At 55.3% G+C, this 23,414-nt stretch overlaps 2 protein-coding genes across 3 annotated transcripts; one reads left to right on the top strand and one right to left on the bottom strand.

Annotated features, from left to right (window-relative positions):
- Window positions 1-307: 307 nt before the first annotated feature.
- LOC718794 (galactoside 2-alpha-L-fucosyltransferase SEC1) lies at window positions 308-19,288 on the bottom strand. The gene is made up of 4 exons (XM_028839253.2): window positions 19,106-19,288; window positions 14,703-14,842; window positions 9,660-9,771; window positions 308-2,137 (listed from the first exon to the last, which is right to left on the bottom strand). Exons 1-4 carry the CDS (start codon window positions 19,155-19,157, stop codon window positions 1,113-1,115), a joined length of 1,329 nt encoding a protein of 442 aa, XP_028695086.2. The 5' UTR covers window positions 19,158-19,288; the 3' UTR covers window positions 308-1,112.
- NTN5 (netrin 5) lies at window positions 9,489-20,976 on the top strand. 2 transcript variants are annotated; one of them, XM_015124474.3, is made up of 7 exons: window positions 9,489-9,996; window positions 11,905-12,549; window positions 17,173-17,361; window positions 18,040-18,189; window positions 18,541-18,594; window positions 18,812-18,892; window positions 20,342-20,976. In XM_015124474.3, the coding sequence occupies exons 2-7, from the start codon at window positions 11,925-11,927 to the stop codon at window positions 20,704-20,706; spliced, it is 1,464 nt and encodes a 487-aa protein (XP_014979960.3). In that variant the 5' UTR covers window positions 9,489-9,996; window positions 11,905-11,924; the 3' UTR covers window positions 20,707-20,976. The 2 variants fall into 2 exon arrangements, with proteins under 2 accessions (XP_014979960.3, XP_077836834.1); XM_077980708.1 differs by lacking the exon at window positions 9,489-9,996 and having other exon boundaries at window positions 11,783-12,549.
- Window positions 20,977-23,414: the final 2,438 nt, after the last annotated feature.

Below are 23,414 nucleotides of genomic sequence, written 5' to 3'. Positions count from 1 at the left end.
GGAGGCTGAGGTGGGAGGATTGCTTGAACCCAGGAGGCGGAGGTTGCAGTGAACTGAGATGGCGCCCTGCACTCCAGCCTGGGCATAACAGCCATCGCACTCAGCCCTCCTCCTGCTTTTTTTTTTTTTTTCCTTTGAGACAGAGTCTCACTGTGTCACTTGAGGTGCTCTTCCCTTACCCACTGAATATCCCCAGGAGATCATGTATCAGTTAAACTGCTATTTTGCCTCTTAGTGCACATGCTTGTACCCATTCACCCAACTCCCAAGAGCTTATTGGGAAGCTGCTCATCACCAGCTTTGGGGGTTTTCTTTTTCTTTTTCTTTTTTGAGACAGAGTTTCTCTCTTGGTGCCCAGGCTGGAGTGCCATGGCACGATCTCAGCTCACTGCAACCTCCGCCTCCCAGGTTTAAGCAATTCTCCTGCCTCAGCCTCCCGAGTAGCTGGGGTTACAGGCATGTGTCACCACGCCTGGCTAATTTTTGTATTTTTAGTAGAGACGGTGTTTCACCATGTTGGCCAGGCTGGTCTCGAACTCCTGACCTCAAGTGATCTACCAGTCTCAGCCTCCCAAAGTGCTGGGATTACAGGCATGAGCCACCACGCCCAGCCCTTCCCCCACATTCTTTCATGATAAGGCCCACTAACTCCAAAGCCAAAATTCCTAGTTGCCCAGAAAATCGAGTTCCCCTGTCCTTTAGTGCAGGGATGGCTTCGTCCTGGGATGTGAGTGCAAAATATCTGGGCTCTGTGCTACCAGTGCTGCCAGGAAGGAGAGGGCAAAACTGCATTTCCATTGTAAAGCGATGCCAATGTTCGGCGTGCTGCATACATGTCAGCAGCCAACGCCTCCCACGCGGTCACAAGGCACTGGCTCTAAGCGAATTTGCTTAGCTCCTACCAGCTGCTCCCGGTGTTTAGTTCTGAGGTTTGTGCATTTTGTGGTTGATATACTAAGGCACAGAGGTTGAGTCAATTGTCCAAACTCACTCAGCTGTGAAGTAGATAAGCCTGGATCCAAACTGTGTGAGGGACCGTGAGTCCCTGCCCCGCACGCCCCACTCACTGCCCCTTGGGTCAGAGGATGAGGGCCAGGCACATGCAGGGCTAGCTAGAGGCCATTCTGTCCAGCCTGTCCAAGGTCAGCCGCAATGCCCACCCACTCTGGCAGGAAGACCGCTTGCGGCCTAAAGACCATGTTGAAGGGGGAGTTGGGCAGGGTGAAGTTGGCCAGGTAGACGGTGTCCCCACCTGCCAGGTAGGCGGCCCAGACCCCGAAGGTGCCCACAGTAATGATGGTGTGGTTGCACTGTGTGAGCAGCGCGAAGTCCTTGGCAGGTGAGCCCTGGAGGCCATTGCCAGCGAACACCACGTCCCCAATGGAGTTGTTGATGCTGTCCCGGCACCAGGCCATGTCATCGCTGGTGACCACAAAGACCGGGAGGCGGCAGCGGGCCCGGAACCAGTCCAGGGCCCGCTGCAGGTAGCCCCGGTCGGCCAGCACCCCCTTCCATACACGCGGCATGACATGGACATAGTCCCCCCGGCGCACATGGACCCCCACGAAGGTCGCCTGCCCTGCCCACTTGGCCTGCAGGCCCCGCAGGAACTTCTGGGCCTCCTCACGCACGTGGTCATGCAGGGTGAATTCCTGGAGGATCTCGTGGCGGAGGTGGTGGTAGAAGGTCCAGGAGCAGGGGTAGCCCGTGAGGCGGACATAGCGCCCAGGGATGTGGCGGTACTTCTCCTCCATCCAGTTGTTCAGGTGGTAGTTCTGCCAGGGGATCCTGCTGGCCGTGGCGCTGTGCAGCACTGGCAGGGTGATTCTGAAGATGGGGGCCAGGGTGCTATGCATCTGGACTGGGATGAAGGCAGGCCGCCCGTTCATCTTGGCCAGGGCATACAGTGTGGCGTACTCACCCATCTGGTTCCCCAGGCGGCCCTTGGAGTTGATAGTGAACAGCCCCTCTCGGGGGAGGTGTCTCGGTGCCAGGACCACATGGGCTGAGTATGCCCAGGGCGCGGGCACCAGAGCCAGGCGCTGGTGGCAGTGAAAGATGGTGGACACTACAAAAATGGCAAAGAGGAAGTAGAAGGTGGAGAAGGAAGGGCAGGTGGTCCAGAATCCCTTGATGGCTGCGGGAAGGAGAGAGGACATGGTCAGGAGGGAGGGCTGGGGGGACAGCAGTCTCTTCACCCACCCCCTGCCAAAGTCATTCATTCACTCAATCCATCCAGGCCTCTGTCCTGAGTGCCACAGGGCATGGGAGGCCTCAGAGCACAGACCCTGGAGTCTTCCCACCCGAGACTGGGTTCCAGCTGGAATTCCCAGGCTTACCAGCACCTTACAACTTCAGCCAAGTTACTGCACCTCGCTGAGCACAGTGGCTTGTTCCTGTAATCCTGGCACTTCGGGAGGCTGAGATGGGAGGATCACTTGAGCCCGAGTTCAAGACCAACTTGGGCAAAAAAGGTAAGAACCTATCTTTATCAAAAAAAAAAAAAAAAAAAAAAGTGTTTTAAATTAATCAAGCGTGATGGCACGCACCTGTGGTCCCAGCTACTTGGGAGGCTGAGGTGGGAGGATTGCTTGAGCCCAGGAGGTTGAGGCTGCAGTCAACTGTGATTGTGCCCCTGCACTCCAGCCTAGGCAACAGAGCAAGACCCTGTCTCAAAAACAAGAAGTTACTGAGTCTCTCTGAGTCTGTTTCCTCACCTGTTAAATGCGTATGAGTATACGGAACCATTGGAAAGTGTCAATATTCAACCTGATTTTACCTACACTTACGGCCATTTCTTTTACTTTTACTTTTTTTTTCTGGCGATGGAGTCTTGCTCTGTCACCCAGGCTGAAGTGCAGTGGCGTGAACTCGGCTCACTGCAACCTCCACCTCCCGGGTTCAAGCGATTCTCCTGCCTCAGCCTCCTGATTATAATCCCTCAGCTGGGATTATATTTATGCACCGCCACACCTGGCTAATTTTTGTATTTTTAGTAGTGACAGGGTTTCACCATGGTGGCCAGGCTGGTCTTGAACTCTTGACCTTGTGATCCATCTGCCTCGGCCTCCCAAAGTGGTGGGATTATAGGCGTGAGCCATCGTGCCTGGACTACTCATGGCCATTTCTATGGTTCTACCTCACAGAACTACCTCACGGGGTTGCATGAAGATTAAATGTGATGATTTTGTAAAGCAGTGCCTCGCACGCAGGAAATGCCCTGTACATGTTGGAAAATCAATGCCTGCAGTGGCCAGGCAGGTGCAGTGGCTCACACCTGTAATCCCAGCACTTTGGGAGGCCAAGGCAGACGGATCACCTGAGGTTAGGAGTTCGAGACCAGCCTGGCCAACATGGCGAAACCCCATCTCTACTAAAAATACAAAAATTAGCCGGGCGTGGTGGTGGGTGCCTGTAATCCCAGCTACTCAGGAGGCTGAGGCAGGAGAATCACTTGAACCCAGGAGGTGGAGATTGTAGTGAGCCGAGATTGTGCCACTGCACTCCAGCCTGGGTGACACAGCGAGACTGTTTAAAAAAAATAACATAAATAAAATCAATACTTGCAGAGTATCTATTACATGCCAGGCACGGTGCTCGGGGCCAGGAAGCCAGCAGAGGACAAAACAGGTTAGAATCTTTGGTGCCCATGCAGAGGGAAAGAGCACAGGCGGGCCCAAGTTAATGGACAAGCTCTGCCTTCTGTAGGCTGGTGACCTGGAGGTGTTATTTAACTCCTCCTCTCCTCCTCCATGAAATGGGGCTGCCACACTCCTGCACTGGTAAGTGCTAAGCGTCTCCTGATACTATTAGTGGGTGTGGTAGGTTCAAGCCGACCACAGACTCCTGGACTCCCTTTCCCTTGAATCTGGGCAAGCTCATGACTGCCTTGACCAGTTTAATATGGTGCAAGTGAAATTGTGTCCGTTTCTGGCCCAGGACTTAAGGTACTAACAGCTTTTACTTCTTGCCTTGAGAATGTTCTCTCTGCGCTATCATGTCTGGCTGGAGAGTTCAGCTTTTGTTTTTTGAGACAGGTTCTCACTCTGTCACCTAGGATGGAGTGCCAGTGGTCTGATCACAGCTGGGCTCAAGGGATCCTTCCACCTCAGCCTCCCCAGTAGCTGGGACCACAGGCATGTGCCACCATGCCCAGCTCTCATTTTTTGTAGAGATGGGGTCTCACTATGTTTCCCAGGCTGGTCTTGAACTCCTGGGCTCAAGCAATCCTCCTGCCTTGGCCTCCCAAAGTGCTGGGATTATAGACATGGGCCAGTTTTAGCTTTTGTATGTAGGGCTATGATTATTTATTTATTTATTTTACTTTATTTTATTTTTTGTGATGGAGTTTTTGCTCTGTTGCCCCGGCTGGAGTGCAATGGCACAATCTCGGCTCATTGCAACCTCTGCCTCCTGGGTTCAAGTGATTCTCCTGCATCAGCCTCCCAAGTAGCTGGGACTACAGGCACCCACCACCATGCCCAGCTAATTTTTGTACTTTTAGTAGAGACAACGTTTCACCGTGTTGGCCAGGCTGGTCTTGAACACTTGACCTCAGGTGATCCACCCACCTCAGCCTCCCAAAGTGCTGAGATTACAGGCGTGAGCCACCACACTCGGCCAGCTCTTTTTTGGGCAACCACTTTGAGATATAATTCATATACCATACCATTCACCCACTTAAAGTATAATTCATATACCATACCATTCATCCACTTAAAGTGTGCAATTTAATGGCTTTTAGTATATTTACAGAGCTATGCAACCAGCACAATTTTTGAATATTTGCATAATCCCCCACAAAAAAAAACCCAACACCCTTTAGCCATCTCCCCACAATCTTCCCTGCCCCTTGTCCCCCCACCAACTAATCTCCTGTCTCTATGAATTTGCCCATTCTCTCTCTCTTTTTTTTTTTTTTTGAGACGGAGTCTCGCTGTGTCTCCCAGGCTGGAGTGCAGTGGCGTGATCTCGGCTCACTGCAAGCTCCGCCTCCCGGGTTCACGCCATTCTCCCGCCTCAGCCTCCCAAGTAGCTGAGACTACAGGCGCCCGCCACCACGCCCGGCTAGTTTTTTGTATTTTTAGTAGAGACGGGGTTTCACCATGTTAGCCAGGATGGTCTCAATCTCCTGACCTCGTGATCCACCCGCCTCGGCCTCCCAAAGTGCTGGGATTACAGGCTTGAGCCACCGCGCCCGGCCCCATTCTCTATTTTTCATGTGACTGTAATCACACACTCCATGGCCTTCTGAGTCTGGCTTCCTCACTTGGCACCGTGTTTTCAAGGTCCATCCACGCTGTAGCACGTGTCACAGCCTCACATCTTTTATTTTTCTTTTCTTTTCTTTTTCTTTTTTTTTTTTTTTGAGACAGTGTCTCACTCTGTTGCTCAGGCTGGAGTGCAGTAGCGCGATCTCGGCTCACTACAACTTCCACCTCCTGCATTCAAGTGATTCTCCTGTGTCGGCCTCCCGAGTAGCTGGGACTACAGGTACAGCCACCACGCCCAGAAAACTGCCTCACTCCTTTCAAAGCTGCAAGTCCCATTGTTGGGGTAGACCACAATTTATTCACTCATCAGGTGACAGGCACTGGATTGTTTCCAGTTTTCGGCTGTTGTGAATAGTGCCGCCATGAACCTGCGTGCTGGGTCACAGGGTGAACTCTACATTGAATCGTTTCGGGAGCTGCCAGGTGGCTGCCCCAGTTTCTGTTTCCACCAGCAGCACGGGAAGGCCCCATTTCCCGGCCTCGCTCGCCATCGTGTTTGGTTGTGGTGGGTGTGCAAGGCCATCTCACCATGGGGCCCGCGGTCCCGGTCCTCGCAATGGGATGGATAGTCCCTTCTCCGGGGGCTCCTCTTCCCGAGTCTCCTCTAGCTCTCCCCAGGGCTCCCAGAAGGTCCTCTGCTCCCAGCCTCTACCATGTCCTGATCGGCTTTCTTTTCCCCTTGTCCACACCTCTGACCAATGTCCTATGGTTTCCCTGTGGCCACTCCAATGGCTACAACTCAGCAGTCATCCCCTCACCCCCTCCCACCCCGTTTCTGCGGAAGCCCTGGTTGGCATGGGCTCACCCCCAAAACTTCTGGCTTCTGCCTCACCCCTCCCGGCTCCCCATCTTTCCCTCCACCTGTCCCCTTAAACATCGGGGTCCTGCAGGCCTCCTCAGCTCTCACCCTCCTCAGCTCTCATCCTCCTCTATTAGTTCCTCTGACCCTTTTGAGAAGCCTGAACACTCTGGGCCCTCCTTGAAAGTCTTGTGTGGGTCCCCAACAAGGCCAGCTGGCCTAAGGCCTAAGATAAATGCCTCTGGCGCTGCTTTAGTTTCCAAAAAGTGAATTAAATCTGCCCGAGCCCTTTTTCACTGAGCTGGTAAAAACTGTGTCCCAAACATGATCTTGCCACCCATTCAACTCAGGGTCCTGCCCCATGGAGAAGGAGCTGAGCTCTGAACCCAGCTGGAGCTCCAGGGCAGGTCCCAAGGCTAGGGCTGGGGTCAGGGGGGTGCAGGGCAGGGACGGAGCCTGGGCTACTGGCCAAGGGAAACCAGCTCAAGACAAGGGTGTCCCCCCGTGGGGTCCATCTTCATGTTGTGTGATTCGTGCAGTTGCGTTGAGACAGGCCCTACACTTGCTTTAATGATCTGGCGTCGCCATCTTAAAGTCCTTCATAAATTCTTTTTTTTTTTTTTTTTTGAGACGGAGTCTTGCTCTGTCGCCCAAGCTAGAGTGCAGTGGCGCGATCCTGGCTCACTGCAAGCTCCGCCTCCTGGGTTCACGCCATTCTCCTGCCCCAGCCTCCCGAGTAGCTGGGACTACAGGCGCCCGCCGCTGCGCCCGGCTCATTTTTTGTATTTTTAGTAGAGACGGGGTTTCACCGTGGTCTCGATCTCCTGACCTTGTGATCCGCCCGCCTCGGCCTCCCAAAGTGCTGGGATTACAGGCGTGAGCCACCGTGCCCGGCTGTCCTTCATAAATTCTAAACAAGGGATCCTGTGTCTGCATTTTGCCTCGGGCCCTGCAGATCAAGCAGCGGGTACCGCGGCTGCCCTGGCTTTTCCTGGAGTCTCAGGTGCTCCCTCTTGTGGCTGTTCTCAGCCTAGACAACCAGAAAGCCACAGAAAAGCACCAGCCAAGGCCGAGGCTGCCAGGGTGCTGGCAGGCCAGGCCCATCTCGGGGCTCGCTGTCCTGGCCCACGATTCCTTGTCAGCCATTTTCCTCAGGGGGAGGGGCAAACGCCAACCTGTCCTGAACTCATCTGGGACAACCCTGGCTTGGAGGAGGGTCATGTGGCTATTTACAGACTTTACTTCTCTTACTGTAAACACCCATATGCTTTGCTGCCTAAAACATGTTTGACAATGTGATGCAGCCCAGACCTGCCATGAGTGCCACGTCACATACAGACTACGCGTCCGACAATGGGGCCAGAATGCAGAAGGTTCTGGAACATGACTGTCCCAGAGAGCTCAGATAAGAACCTGTGGGCATGTCAGCTCATTTAGTCCACACGACTCCCTCTGCCCACCATGAGGAAGGTCCATTCTTTCATCATCATTTAACAGATGAGGAAACTAAGGCACAGAGAGGTTAAGGAGCTTGTTCTCAGTCACACAGCTAGGACAGAGGTGGATTTGAACCCAGGCAGTGTGGCTGGGGTTACCATCCTGGCCTTTTTGAACACGTCCAGGGAGGGCAGGCCCTACCCAGCCACACTCTGCCCAGTAACTCCTGCGGTGTGACCTGCCCCGCCTTGTGGGGCCTCTGTTATGTCTGGGTCACCAAGGCAGGGGTTGGAAGTCTGTGCGAGCCCAGCACTGGGGGTCTCTCTGGGTTGAACCCACCTCAGAGCTGTGCCTTGGGCAGGCCCAGCCTTCTGTGGAAGCTGAGGGTGAAGGTCTCCAGCCCTTAAAGAACTCTCCCCGACAAAATAAACCAGTCTCCGTCCCAGCTTGGGGCACTATTTGCTTGGCTCTGGCAGCTCTGTCTCTTCTTCCCCGCCTGTCCCCAGGCACCCGCAGGGGCACAGATCAACTCAGGCAGCTCAGGCTGCAAGGAACAAAAGCGTCCCTCCAGGAGCCGGAGCTTAAGAGACTTCGCCCAGGTGGGGAGGACGACGTAGCAAGACCTGAACCTTCTTCCTCAGTTTTCTGTGGCAGCAAAGCTGGGTTCTGTGCTGGCCGTGGCCTCAGCAGAAACGCCCTCCACGTCACCCCACTTACATCTGCAACCCCCGGGCCCCCGTGGCCACTTTCCCACTTGCTTTACTCCAAGGCACTTGGCACTTTCCAACAATCTAGAGCAGGGAAGGACCTGCGCTGCTGGGGTCTCCCCCTCCCTCTCCAGACGCTGAGCCTGACGCTGCCCGGGTCTGTGTTCCCAGCGCACACCCCCAGCGAAGTCCCATACAGGGAGAGCTCAGGCAGGGTCAGTGGAGGGACCCACACCTGAATCCCGAAGTTCCACTCTGACTCGCACAGCCTGGACCCCTAGCTCTGACATGCCCTCTCTGATACGGGGGTGTCTCAGCCCCACTCAGTCCTCCTGCAGCTGATGCCCCTCCCAGCTTTCGGAGTGACTCCCTTCTTTCAAATTCGATGTCCCCGTCCTGCTCCTGCCGAATCTGGCCCCCTCCAACGTGGTACCTAAGGGTCCAGAATCAAGGGTTGCCTTGGCTGTGCCCTCGCACCCCCCGGGGCAGGCCTGGGGCAGTGGGTCCCAAGCCTGTCAGGATTGGGCCCACACTACGGCACGATAAACGCTGGGGCCACCCAGGGCAGCAGGTGCCGTGCCCCAGCCCCATGAGGCCCTTGCTTTTCTCAGCGGGAAGTGACAGAAAACATTATCTTTTTTTTTGAGACGGAGTCTCGCTCTGTCGGCCAGGCTGGAGTGCAGTGGCCGGATCTCAGCTCACTGCAAGCTCCGCCTCCAGGGTTTACACCATTCTCCTGCCTCAGCCTCCCGGGTAGCTGGGACTACAGGCGCCCACCACCTCGCCCGGCTAACTTTTTTGTATTTTTCAGTAGAGACGGGGTTTCACTGTGTTAGCCAGGATGGTCTTGATCTCCTGACCTTGTGATCTGCTGTCTCGGCCTCCCAAAGTGCTGGGATTACAGGCTTGAGCCACCGCGCCCGGCCTGAAAACATTCTTTTTCTAGTCAACCCATTGGGAGATGGAATACAGTAGACACCACCATTTGCATGAAAATGTCACGATGAAAGCACTGAGGCCTCACGGGACACCGGCACTGGGGAGGTGCTTTTGAGCACCCCGGGGGTCCCTGCCTTCTCCCTCTGCCACGGGCCCAGGTGTTCTGGCTCCTTTGTCGCCTTCCCGCCATCTTAGAAAGTGACTGAGGTCTTTTGAATTCCGGGGGCTGGTCTGAACCTTCCAAGAGCACAGATTTTTACGGCTTGAAAATGACTGACCTTAAGGCTCAGTGAATCCACAGCTGACTGAAGGTTCCAGAGGGGAGGAGGAGGGGCTGGCTTGGGGTCACACAGCCAGAGGCAGGGGCTGAGCAAAGTTCCCAACAGCGACTGTCTGCCAAAGGTCAGCCCCTGCCCGATTGGCCACCACAAGGCGGGGCTGAGCCAGTGGGCAGGGGTAGAGTGGGATGGAGCGGGAACCCCGACTGGCGGCCTCCCGTCCTACCTGCGGTGAGCCTCCTAGGCCAGGCTGCTCGGGGCTGTCCTGCTGCTGGACCGCCAGGGGCAACGGCGCTCACGTCCCACACCGTTGCGGGTGGCCTGGCTGGCAGGGGTCCCTGTGGGGATAGCGTGGCTGCGGTTGGTGAGGGGATTGGGGCGGGAGAGGGGTGGCGGTGTTAGATTCTGCGGGCTCTGCTCTGAGCCCCCGCCCAGCCCAGAAACCCCACTAGCCTGGGGCCTGAGAAGAGCCACGCCACTCCCTCCTGAGAACCCACCGCGCCACAGCTTGGAGGAAGAGCCTGCGGGGAACTGGCTGCGGGACGCTGTCTTCTTGAGTGCAGGTTTGGCCAATGTCGGGGCCTCAGGGCTCGGGTAGGGGGTGCATGCCAAGAGCCAGGGAAAGGAAGCCTGGGTCCCAGATGGACCCCACGCCGCCCAGGCAGGCCTCCTATGGATCTGCTGGGAGCAAAGCTGGACTCTGTTTCTTAAAGGGGGGTATGGGCTCTCTGTGGGCCATGACTAGTTTCTGGATCCCTCAGGAACACTAGGGAACTCACATCCTGGTTCCTCAAGGTGCTAAGGGCCAGAGGGTGCCACCCCCTGAACTATCCAGCAAGAGAGAAAGGGGACATGGGGGGCTGGTCCTTAACAGGATGCCGCTGAGGGCCAGGTGGGCGGCCGTCACCCTAGTGGGTGCAAAATGGCGCCAGGCTCCTTGGGAGGGCAGAGGGTGAGGCCTGTCATCTGGGGCCAGGGGAGGCAGCATCTGCATGTGGCCAACAGCAGTGGGGACATGGGCTGTGAGGCCAGGCTGGGGCAGGTGTGGCCTACCCCTACCCCCAGGGTGCCCTAGAGATGCCCAGCCCAAGGGCATGCCTGGGTGCAGATTCAGAGCCAAGGGCCTGGAAAGGCTCTGAGGCCCCCAGTCCGCAGTGAGCTCCTCACGAGAGGCTGCTGGCCCTGGAAGGGGAAAGTGGGGGCATTTCAGAGTCCAGTCCTTCCCAGCTCCTGCCATTCCTGGGGTCTGGGCTTCTGCCCCCACGGGCTCCCTGGCATCTGGCACCCCACCCTGTCCCAGCTCCTGCTTTCCTGTCTCTCTCTTCCTCATTACCCCCCACCCCCAACATCTGTTCCCCCATCTGCTCTGGGGAACTCTGGATGGGTGGAGAAGGCAGAGACTCTGGTCTCCAGGCCCTGAGGCCCAGGACAGAGGGCGGGGGCTGAGGTGAGCAGAAAGTCCCAGAACTCTAACTTCCGGTCCCCACACCCTGAGTTCTGAAGGGAACCCAGGTGTCTGCTTCCCCTGACCCCATGGGGATCCCATTGTCCCACTCCCAAGCCCCAGAGCCACCCAGGTTCCAGCTCCCAGCATCCCTTTCCTCAGCTCAGCTCTCTGGGCTTTGCACTGGGGTGGGAAAGGGTTAAGGGTGGGGCACCGGGGGTGGGTGGGTGGGTGGCAGAGAGGCCGGGTTGTTTGGTGATAATCCCCTTCCGTGCCCAGGGTGTGGAAAACAAGGTTAGGGCCCCATGTGGGAAAGGCCATGGCTCTGATCTCCGCAAGCCTGGGCCTCGGTCTCTCACTTCTGATCCCCCGCCAGGCAACCCTAGCCTGTCCCCTTCCCTCCCCTCCCCAGGGCCTGCTGGGCTGGGTGTCTCTGAGCCCACCTGCCTGCCTATCCCAGCCCCCAGGCTGTCCGAGCCTCAGTCTCCCGGCTCCCTGTGGCCTCTGGGTGCCTGGCCTCTGTCTCAGCCTCTCAGCCTCCTGTCTGTTCCTCTGTCTTTGCAGCAACTTCTCTGTGCTGTGCCCCTCCCCCGGGCTGGCTATCCTCTCTCTGCCTCTGTTTCTTTGTGACTGAGTCTTCAACTATCCCTAAGCCCCCTCTCCTGCCCAGCCCTGCTTTCTCCATGTCCCTCTCTAGGTTTCCATGTCTGTTGGCCTTGGCCAGCCCCTCTGCTCCAGCCGCTCACCGCTCCCCAGGGCCCCCTGCCCCTCGACACTGATGGATAACTCTGGGGTGTTAAGCTATGGATTAGTTCAGGCAAAATTCTCGATTTTGTCTGCGTTCTTTCCCCTTTGGGTTATGTAAACAGTAATTCTCCCCAGATGGAACTATTTTCCTCGCTTCCATGCAGCCGGGGACTGGGCCTGGACGGGTTGGGGGTGGAATGCTCCAATTCCACAGGACTCCTCCAGGAGGGGTAGAGGCTGCGGCTGAGGTCCCCAGCCCAGTCACCTCTCTTCCCTCCAGGTGCTGGCTCTGCTGTGACCATGCCCGTGACCTTTGCCCTCCTGCTCCTCCTAGGCCAGGCCACTGCGGACCCATGCTACGATCCACAGGGCCGCCCCCAATTCTGCCTCCCGCCAGTGACACAGCTGGCTGCCGTGGCGGCCTCCTGCCCTCAGGCCTGTGCCCTGTCCCCAGGAAACCACCTTGGGGAAACCTGCAATGGCAGCCTGACCTTGGCCCTGGGTGGCTCCTTCCTCCTGACATCTGTCAGCCTGCGCTTCTGCACCCCAGGACCCCCAGCCCTCATCCTGTCTGCTGCCTGGGCCTCAGGGGGTCCCTGGAGGCTGCTGTGGCACAGACCCGCCTGGCCTGGGGCCTTGGGGGGCCCTGAAAGGGTGACCTTCCACTCCACACCAGATCCTAAGGCCACTGTGGTGGCCAGCCACCTCCGCGTGGAGTTCGGGGGCCAGGCCGGGCTGGCGGCGGCTGGGCTGAGAGGCCGCTGCCAGTGCCATGGCCATGCTGCCCGCTGTGCCGCCCGTGCCCGGCCCCCCCGCTGCCACTGCCGCCACCATACCACTGGCCCGGGGTGCGAGAGCTGCCGCCCGTCCCATCGAGACTGGCCCTGGCGGCCTGCTACGCCCCGGCACCCCCACCCTTGCCTACGTGAGTCCTGCGCACTGTACTCTCCCTACCTTTGCCTGCCTGCCACTGGGTCCTTTGTCCCTACGGAAGCAGGATGTTCCCTTCCCTCCCTGGAACTGGGTGCTCCTTGCCTCTCACCCCAGTCTCAGACTCAGTCCTCTCTGTACCTCCTCCCTGCAGCCAGTCCTGTATCTCAGCCACACATGGGCCTGTCTGCTCATGAGGGGCTCAGCCTCTCCCCAACACTCATCAGCCTGTGATAATGGTGATGATGATGATGATGGTAGTGATGCTGGTAATGGTGATGATGATGGTGATGACAATGGTGGTGATAATGGTGATGGTGGCGGTGATGGTGGTGGTGATGATAGTGGTGGTGGTGATGATGGTGATGATGATGGTGGTGATGATGGTGGTGATGATGATGGTGGTGGTGGTGGTGATGGTGGTGATGATGGTGATGATGATGGTGGTGATGGTGGTGGTGGTGGTGATGGTGGTGATGATGGTGGTGGTGATGATGGTGGTGATGATGATGATGGTGATGATGGTGGTGATGATGATGGTGATGATGATGATGGTGATGGTGGTGGTGATGTGATGGTGATGATGGTGATGATGATGGTGATGGTGGTGGTGATGGTGATGATGATGGTGGTGATGGTGATGATGGCGATAGTGGTGATTATGGTGGTGGTGATGATGATGATATAATAACTATTTCCGAGCACCCATCCCAGGGCCTGGCTGGATGCAGGTACTTGGGTAATATTTATTGAACAGTTGTAGGGGAACAGGGCAGCTGGATGGTACCTGACTCCTCAAACCAACCACAAGGGGAAAGTATTCGGTCATTTATCAATCACCTACTGTGTGCCAGGCAGGGACTGTCATCAGGCCCATTTTACAGATGAGGAGACTCAGGGCTAGAGTTCAGAAGTCCCCTGCACAAAGACACACAGTGTCTGAGTGTGGCAGGGCCAGGATCTGAGCTCAGGAAGCCACGTTCTGGGGTCTCAGCCCATCCCTGCCAAGCTCCTGCCGGATACTGTCACACCAGGTGCTCTAGGGTGGCAGACAAGAGGTAACAGACAGGAGCACGGCCTTGGTGGCCTGGCAGCCAGACTATTTGAGCTTGAATCCCGGTTCCTCTGCTTACCCGCTGTGAGAGATTGAGCAAGTGACCTAACCTTTCAGTGCCTCAGTTTCCTCCACCATAGAGTGGGGATAGTAACAGCACATCCTTTACAGGCTGTAGTGAAAATTAAATGCATTAATATACATAAAGCCTTTAAATAAAGCCCAATGTGGCACCTGGCAGAAAGAAACGGCTTCCTGAGCGCCGGCCAAAGTCACCACTCCCCAGCTGAGAAGGTAAGGCTCAAAAGAGAGTTCACTTGCCCTAAGTCTCATTGCCAGCAAGGGATTGAACCCAGGGAGCCCTGAGTTCCTAGATGCTGCAACAATCCACTGCTCTATCCAGCTGGACAGGTGCCCCCCAGGAATGTCCCGTGAGATGTCCTCTTTCCCAAAGGTGCTTCCAGACCGGGCCTTCCCTACCTCTCTCCAGCAGCCCCTCCTCAGAGACAGCCAGTGTCAGTTCCTTCTGGCCCTGACCTGCTCCCTCCTCCAGCCTGAGACACTTGGTAGAGGGTCTGAGGTCCTGGGAGGTAACTCTACCAACAGACACAGACACACACACGTGTGCAAGTGTACCCTGGCCTTCCCTCTCCATCTCTCATGCTCTTTGCCTCCCGGCCCTCTATTTCTTTGTTTTTTCTTTTGAGACGGAGTCTTGCTGTCACCCAGGCTGGAGTGCAGTGGTGCCATCTTGGCTCACTGTAACCTCCGCCTCTGGGGTTCAAGCCATTCTCCTGTCTCAGCCTCCTGAGTAGCTGGGATTACAGGTGCACACCACCATGCCCAGCTAATTTTGTATTTCTAGTAGAGATGAGGTTTTGCCATGTTGGCCAGGCTGATCTCGAACTCCTGACCTCAGGTGATCCGCCAGCCTCAGCCTCCCAAAATCCTGGGATTACAGGGGTGAGCCACTGTGCCTGGCCTCCGCCCCTTTATTTCTTCATACATGAAGATCACATGGGCTAACTTACAGACCATCCCCATTCTTTGGCCAAATCTTTTACCTAAGCAGGGGAGTGAGGGGTGAGACTCACCTGGCCTGAGGATGAGGCGGCCTTCATCCTGGGCCTGGACAGGGCCTGGGCGCTGGGGAGGCTGTCCTCCTGAGGGTCACCACATTCTCCCAGACTGAGCAGGGCAGTGCCCTCCAAACCCGGGTAGGAGACTGACAATGCTGCGGTGGAGAAAGGTCAGGCTGGCCAGGTGAGACTAATGCCTGCGGCAGAGCTGTGGGCTTCACAGACATTCTGGTCTGCATCTCCCCTCCCTCATCTGAGTTTTCCACAGGGGAAGTGAGGTGAAGTGATTACCCTTGGGTCAGAAAGAATCCAAAGCCTGACTCAACCCACTGAGCATCTGAATACCTTTGCCACCTCGAATGCCCACAAAAACCCTGGGAGGGAGCGATCTGGATTCTCTCTAGACAGGGAGAAAAGAGAGGCTGGGAGAGGGCGAGTCGTTTTCCCAAGAACATGCAGCTGTCTGAGCTCCCTGATCATCCTGCAACTCTTCCGGGCTCCCAGGGACCTGCCAGTCCAGGGCTTTCAAACTTCTTAGAGTCAACACACCCTGTCCAAGTCTCTTCAGAGTGTCCATGAACCTGGGCAGCATAATGAGTCCCCATCTTTACAAAAAAAAAAAATTTTTAAGTAGCCTGGTGCGGTGGTGCACGCCTGTGGACCCAGCTACTGAGGAGGCTGAGGTGGGAAGATCCCTTGAGCCCAGGAGTTGGAGGCTGCAGTGAGCTATGATGGCGCCATTGCACTCCAGCCTTGGCGAGAGTGAGACCCTGTCTCAAACAAAAAGTGGGCTATGAACCCCCTGCATCAGCATCTCACTCTGCAGTGCTTGCTGGAAATACAGATCCCTGGGCCCATCAGAAAGCCTAGGGATGAGCCCTGCAATCTGGCTTTTGTTGTTGTTGTTTTGGGTTTTTGCTTTTGTTGTTTGTTGTTTTGAGACCTTTTGCAACAGGTCTCACTCTGTTGCCCAGGCTGGAGGGCAGTGGTGCAATCATAACTCAATGCAGCCTCCAACTCCCGGGCTCAAGTGATCCTCCCACTTCAGTCTCTAGAGTAGCTGGGACTTACTAGTATGGGCCACTATGCCCTGCTAATGTGTTTTTAATAAAAACGACAACAAAACATTTCCCTGGTAATTCTGACGAGTAGTAAGGTTTGAGAGCCACCTTAAAAAACCTGACAAATGCTCCCAGGATAATGCATATTTATTATTATTTAGCATAATCCTCATATGAGGATTACTGGAGTGAGCTAAGAGCTCAGACTCTCAAGCTAGAAGACCCGTGTTTAAGCCCTGCCTCCAACTACCTGCTAGCTGTACCTCTCTGTGCCTCAGCTTTCTCCCTCTGTAAAATGGGGGTGATAATAGTGCCAGCCTCATAGAGCCCTTGTGGAGATGAAATACATCAAACGCTTAGCACAGGGTGCCCTGCACATGGGAATGCTAGACAGCCAAGTAATTGCTCTCCGCCAGGCCTGGGCTAAGCACTTTCTATCCACTTCATTTCATTTAAGCCTCATGAAGTAAACATTATAAATGCCATTTCACAGCCAATCAAACTACAGAAGGGAGAAATCACTTGCCCAGGGAATACAGTCAGAAAGACAGATAAAGCTAACAGGGTCTGATTCCACAGGCCATAGCCCACTCTTTTTGTTTTTTGTTTGTTCGTTTTTTTGAGATGGAGTCTTGCTCTGTCGCCAGGCTGGAGGGCAGTGGCGCGATCTTGACTCACTGCAACCTCCACCTCCCGAGTTCAGGAGATTCTCCTGCCTCAGCCTTCCGAGTAGCTGGGACTACAGACACAAGCCACCACAGCCAGCTAATTTTTACATTTTTAGTAGAGATGGGTTTCTGCCATGTTGGCCATGTGGGTCTCGAACTCCTGACCTCAGGTGATCCACCCACCTTGGCCTCCCAAAGTGCTGGGATTACAGGCATGAGCCACTACACCCGGCCTACCCATTTAAAAGATGAGGGGCCAGGCACAGTGGCTCATGCCTGTAATCCCAGAACTCTGGGAGGCCGAAGCAGGTGGATCATGAGGTCAGGAGATCAAGATCATCCTGGCTAACATGGTGAAACCCCGTCTCTACTAAAAATACAAAAAAAAAAAAAAAAAAAATTAGCCAGGTGTGGTGGCATGCACCTGTAGTTCCAGCTACTTGGGAGGCTGAGGCAGGAGAATCACTTGAACCTGGGAGGTGGAGGTTGCAGTGAGCCGAGGTCGCGCCACTGCACTCCAGCCTGAGTAACAGAGCGAGACTCCGTCTCAAAAAAATAAACAAAATAAATAAATAAATAAAAAGATGAGAATGGAAATGTCCTGGGAACCAGGCTTAGCTAGAGATACCCAAGCATTCTCTTCTACCTTGGACACTCACTGCTTCCTTTCATGAGGGCAGGGCCATGGGAAGAAAGCTGGGGACTGGGGAGCAGCATACCTGGCCCTGATGCGCCCCCACCCCATCTTGCTCCTAGCCTGCTCCTGCAACCAGCACGCCCGACGCTGCCGGTTCAACTCTGAGCTGTTCAGGCTGTCGGGCGGCCGGAGTGGGGGTGTTTGTGAGCGGTGCCGCCACCACACAGCCGGGCGGCACTGCCACTACTGCCAACCAGGGTTCTGGAGGGACCCTAGCCAGCCTATGTCCAGCCGCAGGGCCTGCAGGGGTGAGTGTGGCCTGTAGACAGACCTGGGGGGAACAGAGGCGTGGCTAGACTCCTAGGGCTGAGGGAGGCGGGGCTAGGGGCTGGGACTGAGGGAGGAGGGGCTGGGCCTGGACTCCTGGGTCTGAGAGAGCAGGGGCTGGGGGCCTGGACTCCTGGGTCTGAGGGAGAAGGGGCTGGGGACCTGGACTCTGGGCCTGAGGGAGGAGGGGCTGGGGCCTGGACTCCTGGGTCTGAGGGAGGAGGGGCTGGGGACCTGGACTCCTGGATCTGAGGGAGGAGGGGCTGGGGACCTGGACTCCTGGATCTGAGGGAGGAGGCGCTGGGGACCTGGACTCCTGGGACTGAGGGAGGAGGGGCTGGGGCCTGGACTCCTGGGTCTGAGGGAGGAGGGGCTGGGGGCCTGGACTCCTGGATCTGAGGGAGGAGGGGCTGGGGGCCTGGACTCCTGGATCTGAGAGAGGAGGGGCTGGGGGCCTGGACTCCTGGGGTTGAGGGAGGAGGGGCTGGGGGCCTGGACTCCTGGGGTTGAGGGAGGAGGGGCTGGGGGCCTGGACTCCTGGGTCTGAGGGAAGAGGGGCTGGGCCTGGACTCCCCAGGCTGAGGGAGGAGACACTGTGGAATTAGGAGGGGCATCTGGGGCCCCGATACCCCATGCCCCCAGCTCCTCTGCTCATGTAGCCTGCCAGTGCCACCCTATCGGGGCAACAGGAGGAACCTGCAACCAGACCAGTGGGCAGTGTACCTGCAAGTTAGGGGTCACAGGCCTGACCTGCAACCGCTGTGGCCCTGGCTACCAGCAGAGCCGCTCCCCCAGGATGCCCTGCCAGCGTGAGTCTTGAGGGGCCAGGGCACAAGCCTGAGTAGAGCGGGAAGGAGACATCCCAGGTCTCCAGTGAGCAGGTGCAGTGAGGGCTGGGGCCTTGGGAATTGAGAGCCCAAGGCTGGAGGCTGGACTCTGGGCCCTTGGATAAGCAGGGACTGAAATTTTGGACTCTTGAGGAAAAGGAGGCTTGGGGCCTGGACGCCTGCGTCCCAGGAGAGGAAGGCAAGGGATGCTTGCACTCTTGAGTCCTAAAGGAATAAACACTTAAGGAGTTTGGGTGCCTGGATTCCCGGGGCAGGGGCGGGGGGATCCTGGGGGAAATTACTAAGAGGTTAATTTCTCCTTTGGTCTCACAGGAATTCCAGAAGCAACAACCACCCTTGCCACTACTCCTGGTGCTTATAGCTCTGGTAAGACAGTCTGGCATGGAGGTCCCTGAGTGGCAAGTGGGACTGGGGATGGGCTGACTGGGTCCCCAGATGGGGATACATGGGTCACCCATTGAGCCCAGTCCCAAAGGTCTGGGTGCCCCAGCTGGCCATCAAGATGGAATGGAGGGATGGGCAGGGGCAGAAGGCTGTGGTCTAAGCCCCAGGAGCCCACTGCAGACAGCCTGACCCTCCCCAGACCCTCAGTGTCAAAACTACTGCAATATGTCGGACACCAGGGTATATATGAGCCTTCGGAGGTACTGCCAGCAGGACTATGGTGAGTACTGGGGAGACAGGATAGCTGAAGGCTACACAACTGGTTCTGATGACTGCTTCTAAGCCACCCCCTTTCTGGCCTTCCACTTTCTCATTTTAAATGGCAAGGAGCGTTGGATTCCAAAGGGCCCCTTCCTGATCTAGAAATTGATGGGGCAGAAGACAAATGGGGAGGGGGAGTGGGGAGGGGGAGTGGGGAGGGGGCATTCACTACCTTCCTGTGTCTCCTCTTTCACTATGTTCTTGGGCTTGCAGAGTTTCATCATCCCCTTCAGCCTGACATCTCTGAGGGATGGAAGAGATAGGGGAACTGGTTGAGTGGAATGAGCTCTTGCCCTGTCCACCCTATCTCAGAGACCCTTGCTGCTTCCCTTCATGGTCCCAGATATTTGAGCCTTAGTCCCAATCCCTATAAAGACTTATCTCACAGTTCCCTAATCCCCAGTCCACATGGGCTCCATGACCCTGGGGTCTATGACCTCAGGCTATTCAGCTCTCTTAAGACACTCAGGAGTTCGGCCCAGCCAACAAATCTAGACCAACGCCAGCTATTTCTCTCAATGTATAGGACCGCAGACTTCTTCTCCCTCAGGATCCTCATCTGGTCACTAGTGTTCTAGGCCTTCAAAGGTGGAAAGCTTTTCCCCACCTTCCACAGGGATCTCCTGCCCCGCAGACCCAGCTGGCTAGTCAGAGTTCCACCCAGCCTCTCAGAAAGCACATTTCTCTGGCCAGGCACGGTGGCTCACGCCAATAATCCCAGCACTTTATGGGGGCCGAGGTGGGCGGATCACTTGAGGTCAGAAGTTCGAGACCAGACTGGCCAACATGGTGAAACTCCGTCTCCACTAAAAATACAAAAGGGCGCGGTGCCAGGATCCTGTAAACCCAGCTACTCAGGAAGCTGAGGCACAAGAATCACTTTAACCCAGGAGGCGGAGGCTGCAGTTAGTTGAGATCACACAACTGCACTCCAGACTGGGCGATACAGTAAGATTCCGTCTCAAAAAAAAAAAAAAAAATTATGTTTTTCTGAATCACTATCAGTATGACCTCAGCCCTCACATTCTAAGGACCAATCTCTTCCTTCTGGTCCTCCAAATGTATCCCAGAGCCCCTTCCCAGTAATGTGACCCCTCCTTCCCAAGAATTCCACCATTGATACCTTCTGACCCCACTGTATTAGAGACCCTGGACCTGCGTCTTCTGCCCTGTCCCCAGCACCACCTACTGTAGTTTAACTCCTTGTCTCAAAGGTGTTTCCTCCAGCGGGCCCCACCCCTCACGATTTAGGGTCAAACTCTCAAAAGTTCAAGGTTTCTCTCCCCACTGCGATACCAGAAGCTCACCCACCGATCTCGGGCTTCTGCCCACTGTGACTGACCCCACGGGACCCAGAGGTACCCTGGAAGCTCCCCATGACCTGAGCTGACATCTCCCCTCCCCACAGTTCTTCGGGCGCAGGTGCTAGCGTCTGAGGCGGCAGGCCCGGCATGGCGGCGGCTGGCCGTGCGCGTGCAGGCCGTCTACAAGCAGCGGGCGCAGTTCGTGCGACGCGGCGACCAGGACGCCTGGGTGCCCCGCGCCGACCTGGCCTGCGGCTGCCTGCGCCTACAACCGGGCACCGACTACCTGCTGCTGGGCAGCGTGGTCGGCGGCCCCGACCCCACGCGCCTCATCCTAGACCGCCACGGCCTCGCGCTGCCATGGAGGCCGCGCTGGGCCCGGCCCCTGAGGCGGCTGCAGCAGGAGGAGCGCGCCGGGGGCTGCCGCGGCGTGCGGGCACCCACATCCAGCCCCAGGCCGGAGCATTAGATGTGGGCTGTGGCTGCCTCCAATGCCAACAAAGAAATTTGGGACCGACTGAGAGCTGAGCCTTATACCTTAACGGTGCGCCGTAGAGAGCCAATGAGACGTCGCAGAGCCCCGACGTCACTATGCATGCGCCCACGCCACGCAGGCGTGCGGAACTTTTAGCAAAAGGCGGCAAAGAGGACTACTGGTTCCAACTGTTCCTCCTTTGGCTTGTGGCTTATTCCCCGCCAGTGATCTATTTCCCCCAATAAAGTCTCAAATCTTGGGGAATTTTTGTCTACAGACTCCTGATCGATGCTGGCACCGTCTCCACAGGGAAGCGAACAAGGCCTTGACTCAGTACGCGGAGCTGAAGTTAGGACCACAGCACCACAGCACCCTGACAAAGTGGCCAATCCAATGAGAGAGCTCTTATGACGTCATTGGGTGCTAGTCAGATTGGTGTTGACTGATGATAGGCCAAAGGCCAATGGGCGGGGCTTGTTTGGAAAAGGTGGTAAATCTCACAAAGGGAAGGACAGCAGTTGCAGATTTCTAGAAAATTCCAGATGTAGAAACTTTTGGTTTCTGATTGGCCTCAGGATAGGCTCTGAGACAGGAATTAAGAGACTTTGAGTGACTCATTTTTGAGAGAATAACCAATCAGAAGCCACAGAGTGGTATGACATAACTTGGTGCTAAGGGGAATTGTATTCCCACCCAACAATTGGCTACCTGCAGGCCAGAGGGGAGTGGCTCAAAAGGCAGGAAGCGGTAAGTACCACGGAATGGAAGGTTGCCACGGCCTGGGACCTTCCTTGCCACCCTGACCTCTGCCCCTGCACCCACAGCAAACAACATAATCTCAAATTTGGGTGATCTTTTCAGGAGAGTCATTGAGCGGGTACTCAGGGAGTCTTAGAGGAAGAGATGTGATTTAAGGTCCATTTGTTTGTTTCTCTTTTTTAAAAAATGTATTTTATTTATAGTTATATTTACTTATTTATTTTTTTGAGATGGAGTTTTGCCCTTGTTACCCAGGCTGGAGTGCAATGGCATGATCTCAGCTCACTGCAACCTCCACCTCCCTAGTTCAAGCAATTCTCCTGCCTCAGCCACCCAAATAGCTGGGACTACAGGTGCACGCCACCACACCTGGCTAATTTTGTATTTTTAGTAGAGATGGGGTTTCACCACATTGCCCAGGCTGGTCTTGAACTCCTGACCTCAGGTGATCTGCCCACCTAGGCCTCCCAAAGTGCTGGGATTACAGGCATAAGCCACCGTGCCCAGTCAAAAATTTTTATTTTATTTTATTTTAATTATTTAGTTTTTTGGGACTGGGTCTCACTCTGTTGCCTAGGCTGGAGTGCGGTGGCTCTATGGTAGTTCACTGCAGCCTTGACCTACTAGGCTCAAGCAATCCTCCCACTTCAGCCTCCCAAGTAGCCAGGACCACAGGCACAGGCCACCATGCCTGGCTAATTTTGTTGTTGTTGGTAGAGACGAGGTCTTGCTATGTTGCCCAGGCTGGTTTCGAACTCCTGGGCTCGAGTGATCCTTCCACATTGGCCTGCCAAAGTACTGGGTTTATAGGCATGAGTCACCATGCTGGCCTAAGGTCCATTTGGACCTGGAAAATAGTGGCCAATACAAAAAGCACACTCCTATGATGTAACTGGGTGCTAGTCAGATTTGTGTTGCCTAATAATTTCCTTCCCTGAGAGAAAGGTGGGGCTCTCAGCCAATGGGGGGTCAGGATATGCCATGATGTCACAGGATACTAGGCAGGAAGAAAGGTACCTTCCAGCAAACGTTCTGGGTTTGCTCTTGGTTAGATGGAAAAAGGCAAGAAATTGCCTCCAGGGAGACTATTTGACACCCATGCCACCAATAAAATGTTACATAATCTGGGGGAACCTCCCTTAGCCTCCAGATGAACTCAGGGTGGGGGCATCTCTGAAGCAGGAGTCTTTTAAGAGATTTTCTGTTCTTTTTTTTGTAGAGATGGGGTCTCGCTATGATACCCAGGCTGGTCTCAACCCCCTGAGCTCAAGCAATCCTCCTGCCTCAGCCTCCCAAAGTGTTGGAATTACAGGCGTGAGCAACCGCGACAAGTCTTAAGGGATTTTCTTTTCTTTTCTTTCTTTCTTTCTTTCTTTCTTTCTTTCTTTCTTTCTTTCTTTCTTTCTTTCTTCTTTTTTTTTTTTTTTTTTTTTTCTGAGATGGAGTCTCACTGTGTCACCTAGGCTGGAGTGCAGTGGAGCGATCTTGGCTCACTGCAACCTCTGCCTCCTGGGTTCAAGCGATTCTCCTGACTCACAGTCTCTTGAGTAGCTGGGATCACAGCACGCGCCACCATACTTGGCTAATTTTTGTATTTTTAGTAGAGATGGGGTTTTCCCATGTTGGCCAGGCTGGTCTCGAACTCCTGACCTCAGGTGATCCACCCGCCTCAGCCTCCGAAATTGCTGGGATTATAGGCGTGAGCCACCGTGCCTGGCCAAGGGATTTTCTAAGAATGGTCCTCTGTTCCAGAAAAACTAAATTCCTTATCTTTGTTATTTTCATCCTCTTTTGAAGCCAATTCAGTTAGGCATTCACTGCCCCCACACTCCACCTTCACATCCAATCCATGAGCAAATCCTGTCCACATCTACAAAATATCTCCCATAATTCAACTATTTTTACCACCTCTATTGCTACCACCTTCATCCAAGCCACCATCA

This window comes from Macaca mulatta, chromosome 19, assembly GCF_049350105.2.
Source record: "Macaca mulatta isolate MMU2019108-1 chromosome 19, T2T-MMU8v2.0, whole genome shotgun sequence".
In the NCBI taxonomy this organism is placed as follows: domain Eukaryota; kingdom Metazoa; phylum Chordata; class Mammalia; order Primates; family Cercopithecidae; genus Macaca; species Macaca mulatta.
Note: the sequence above shows the minus strand (reverse complement) of the source record. Positions and strands in the feature narration are given on the sequence as shown.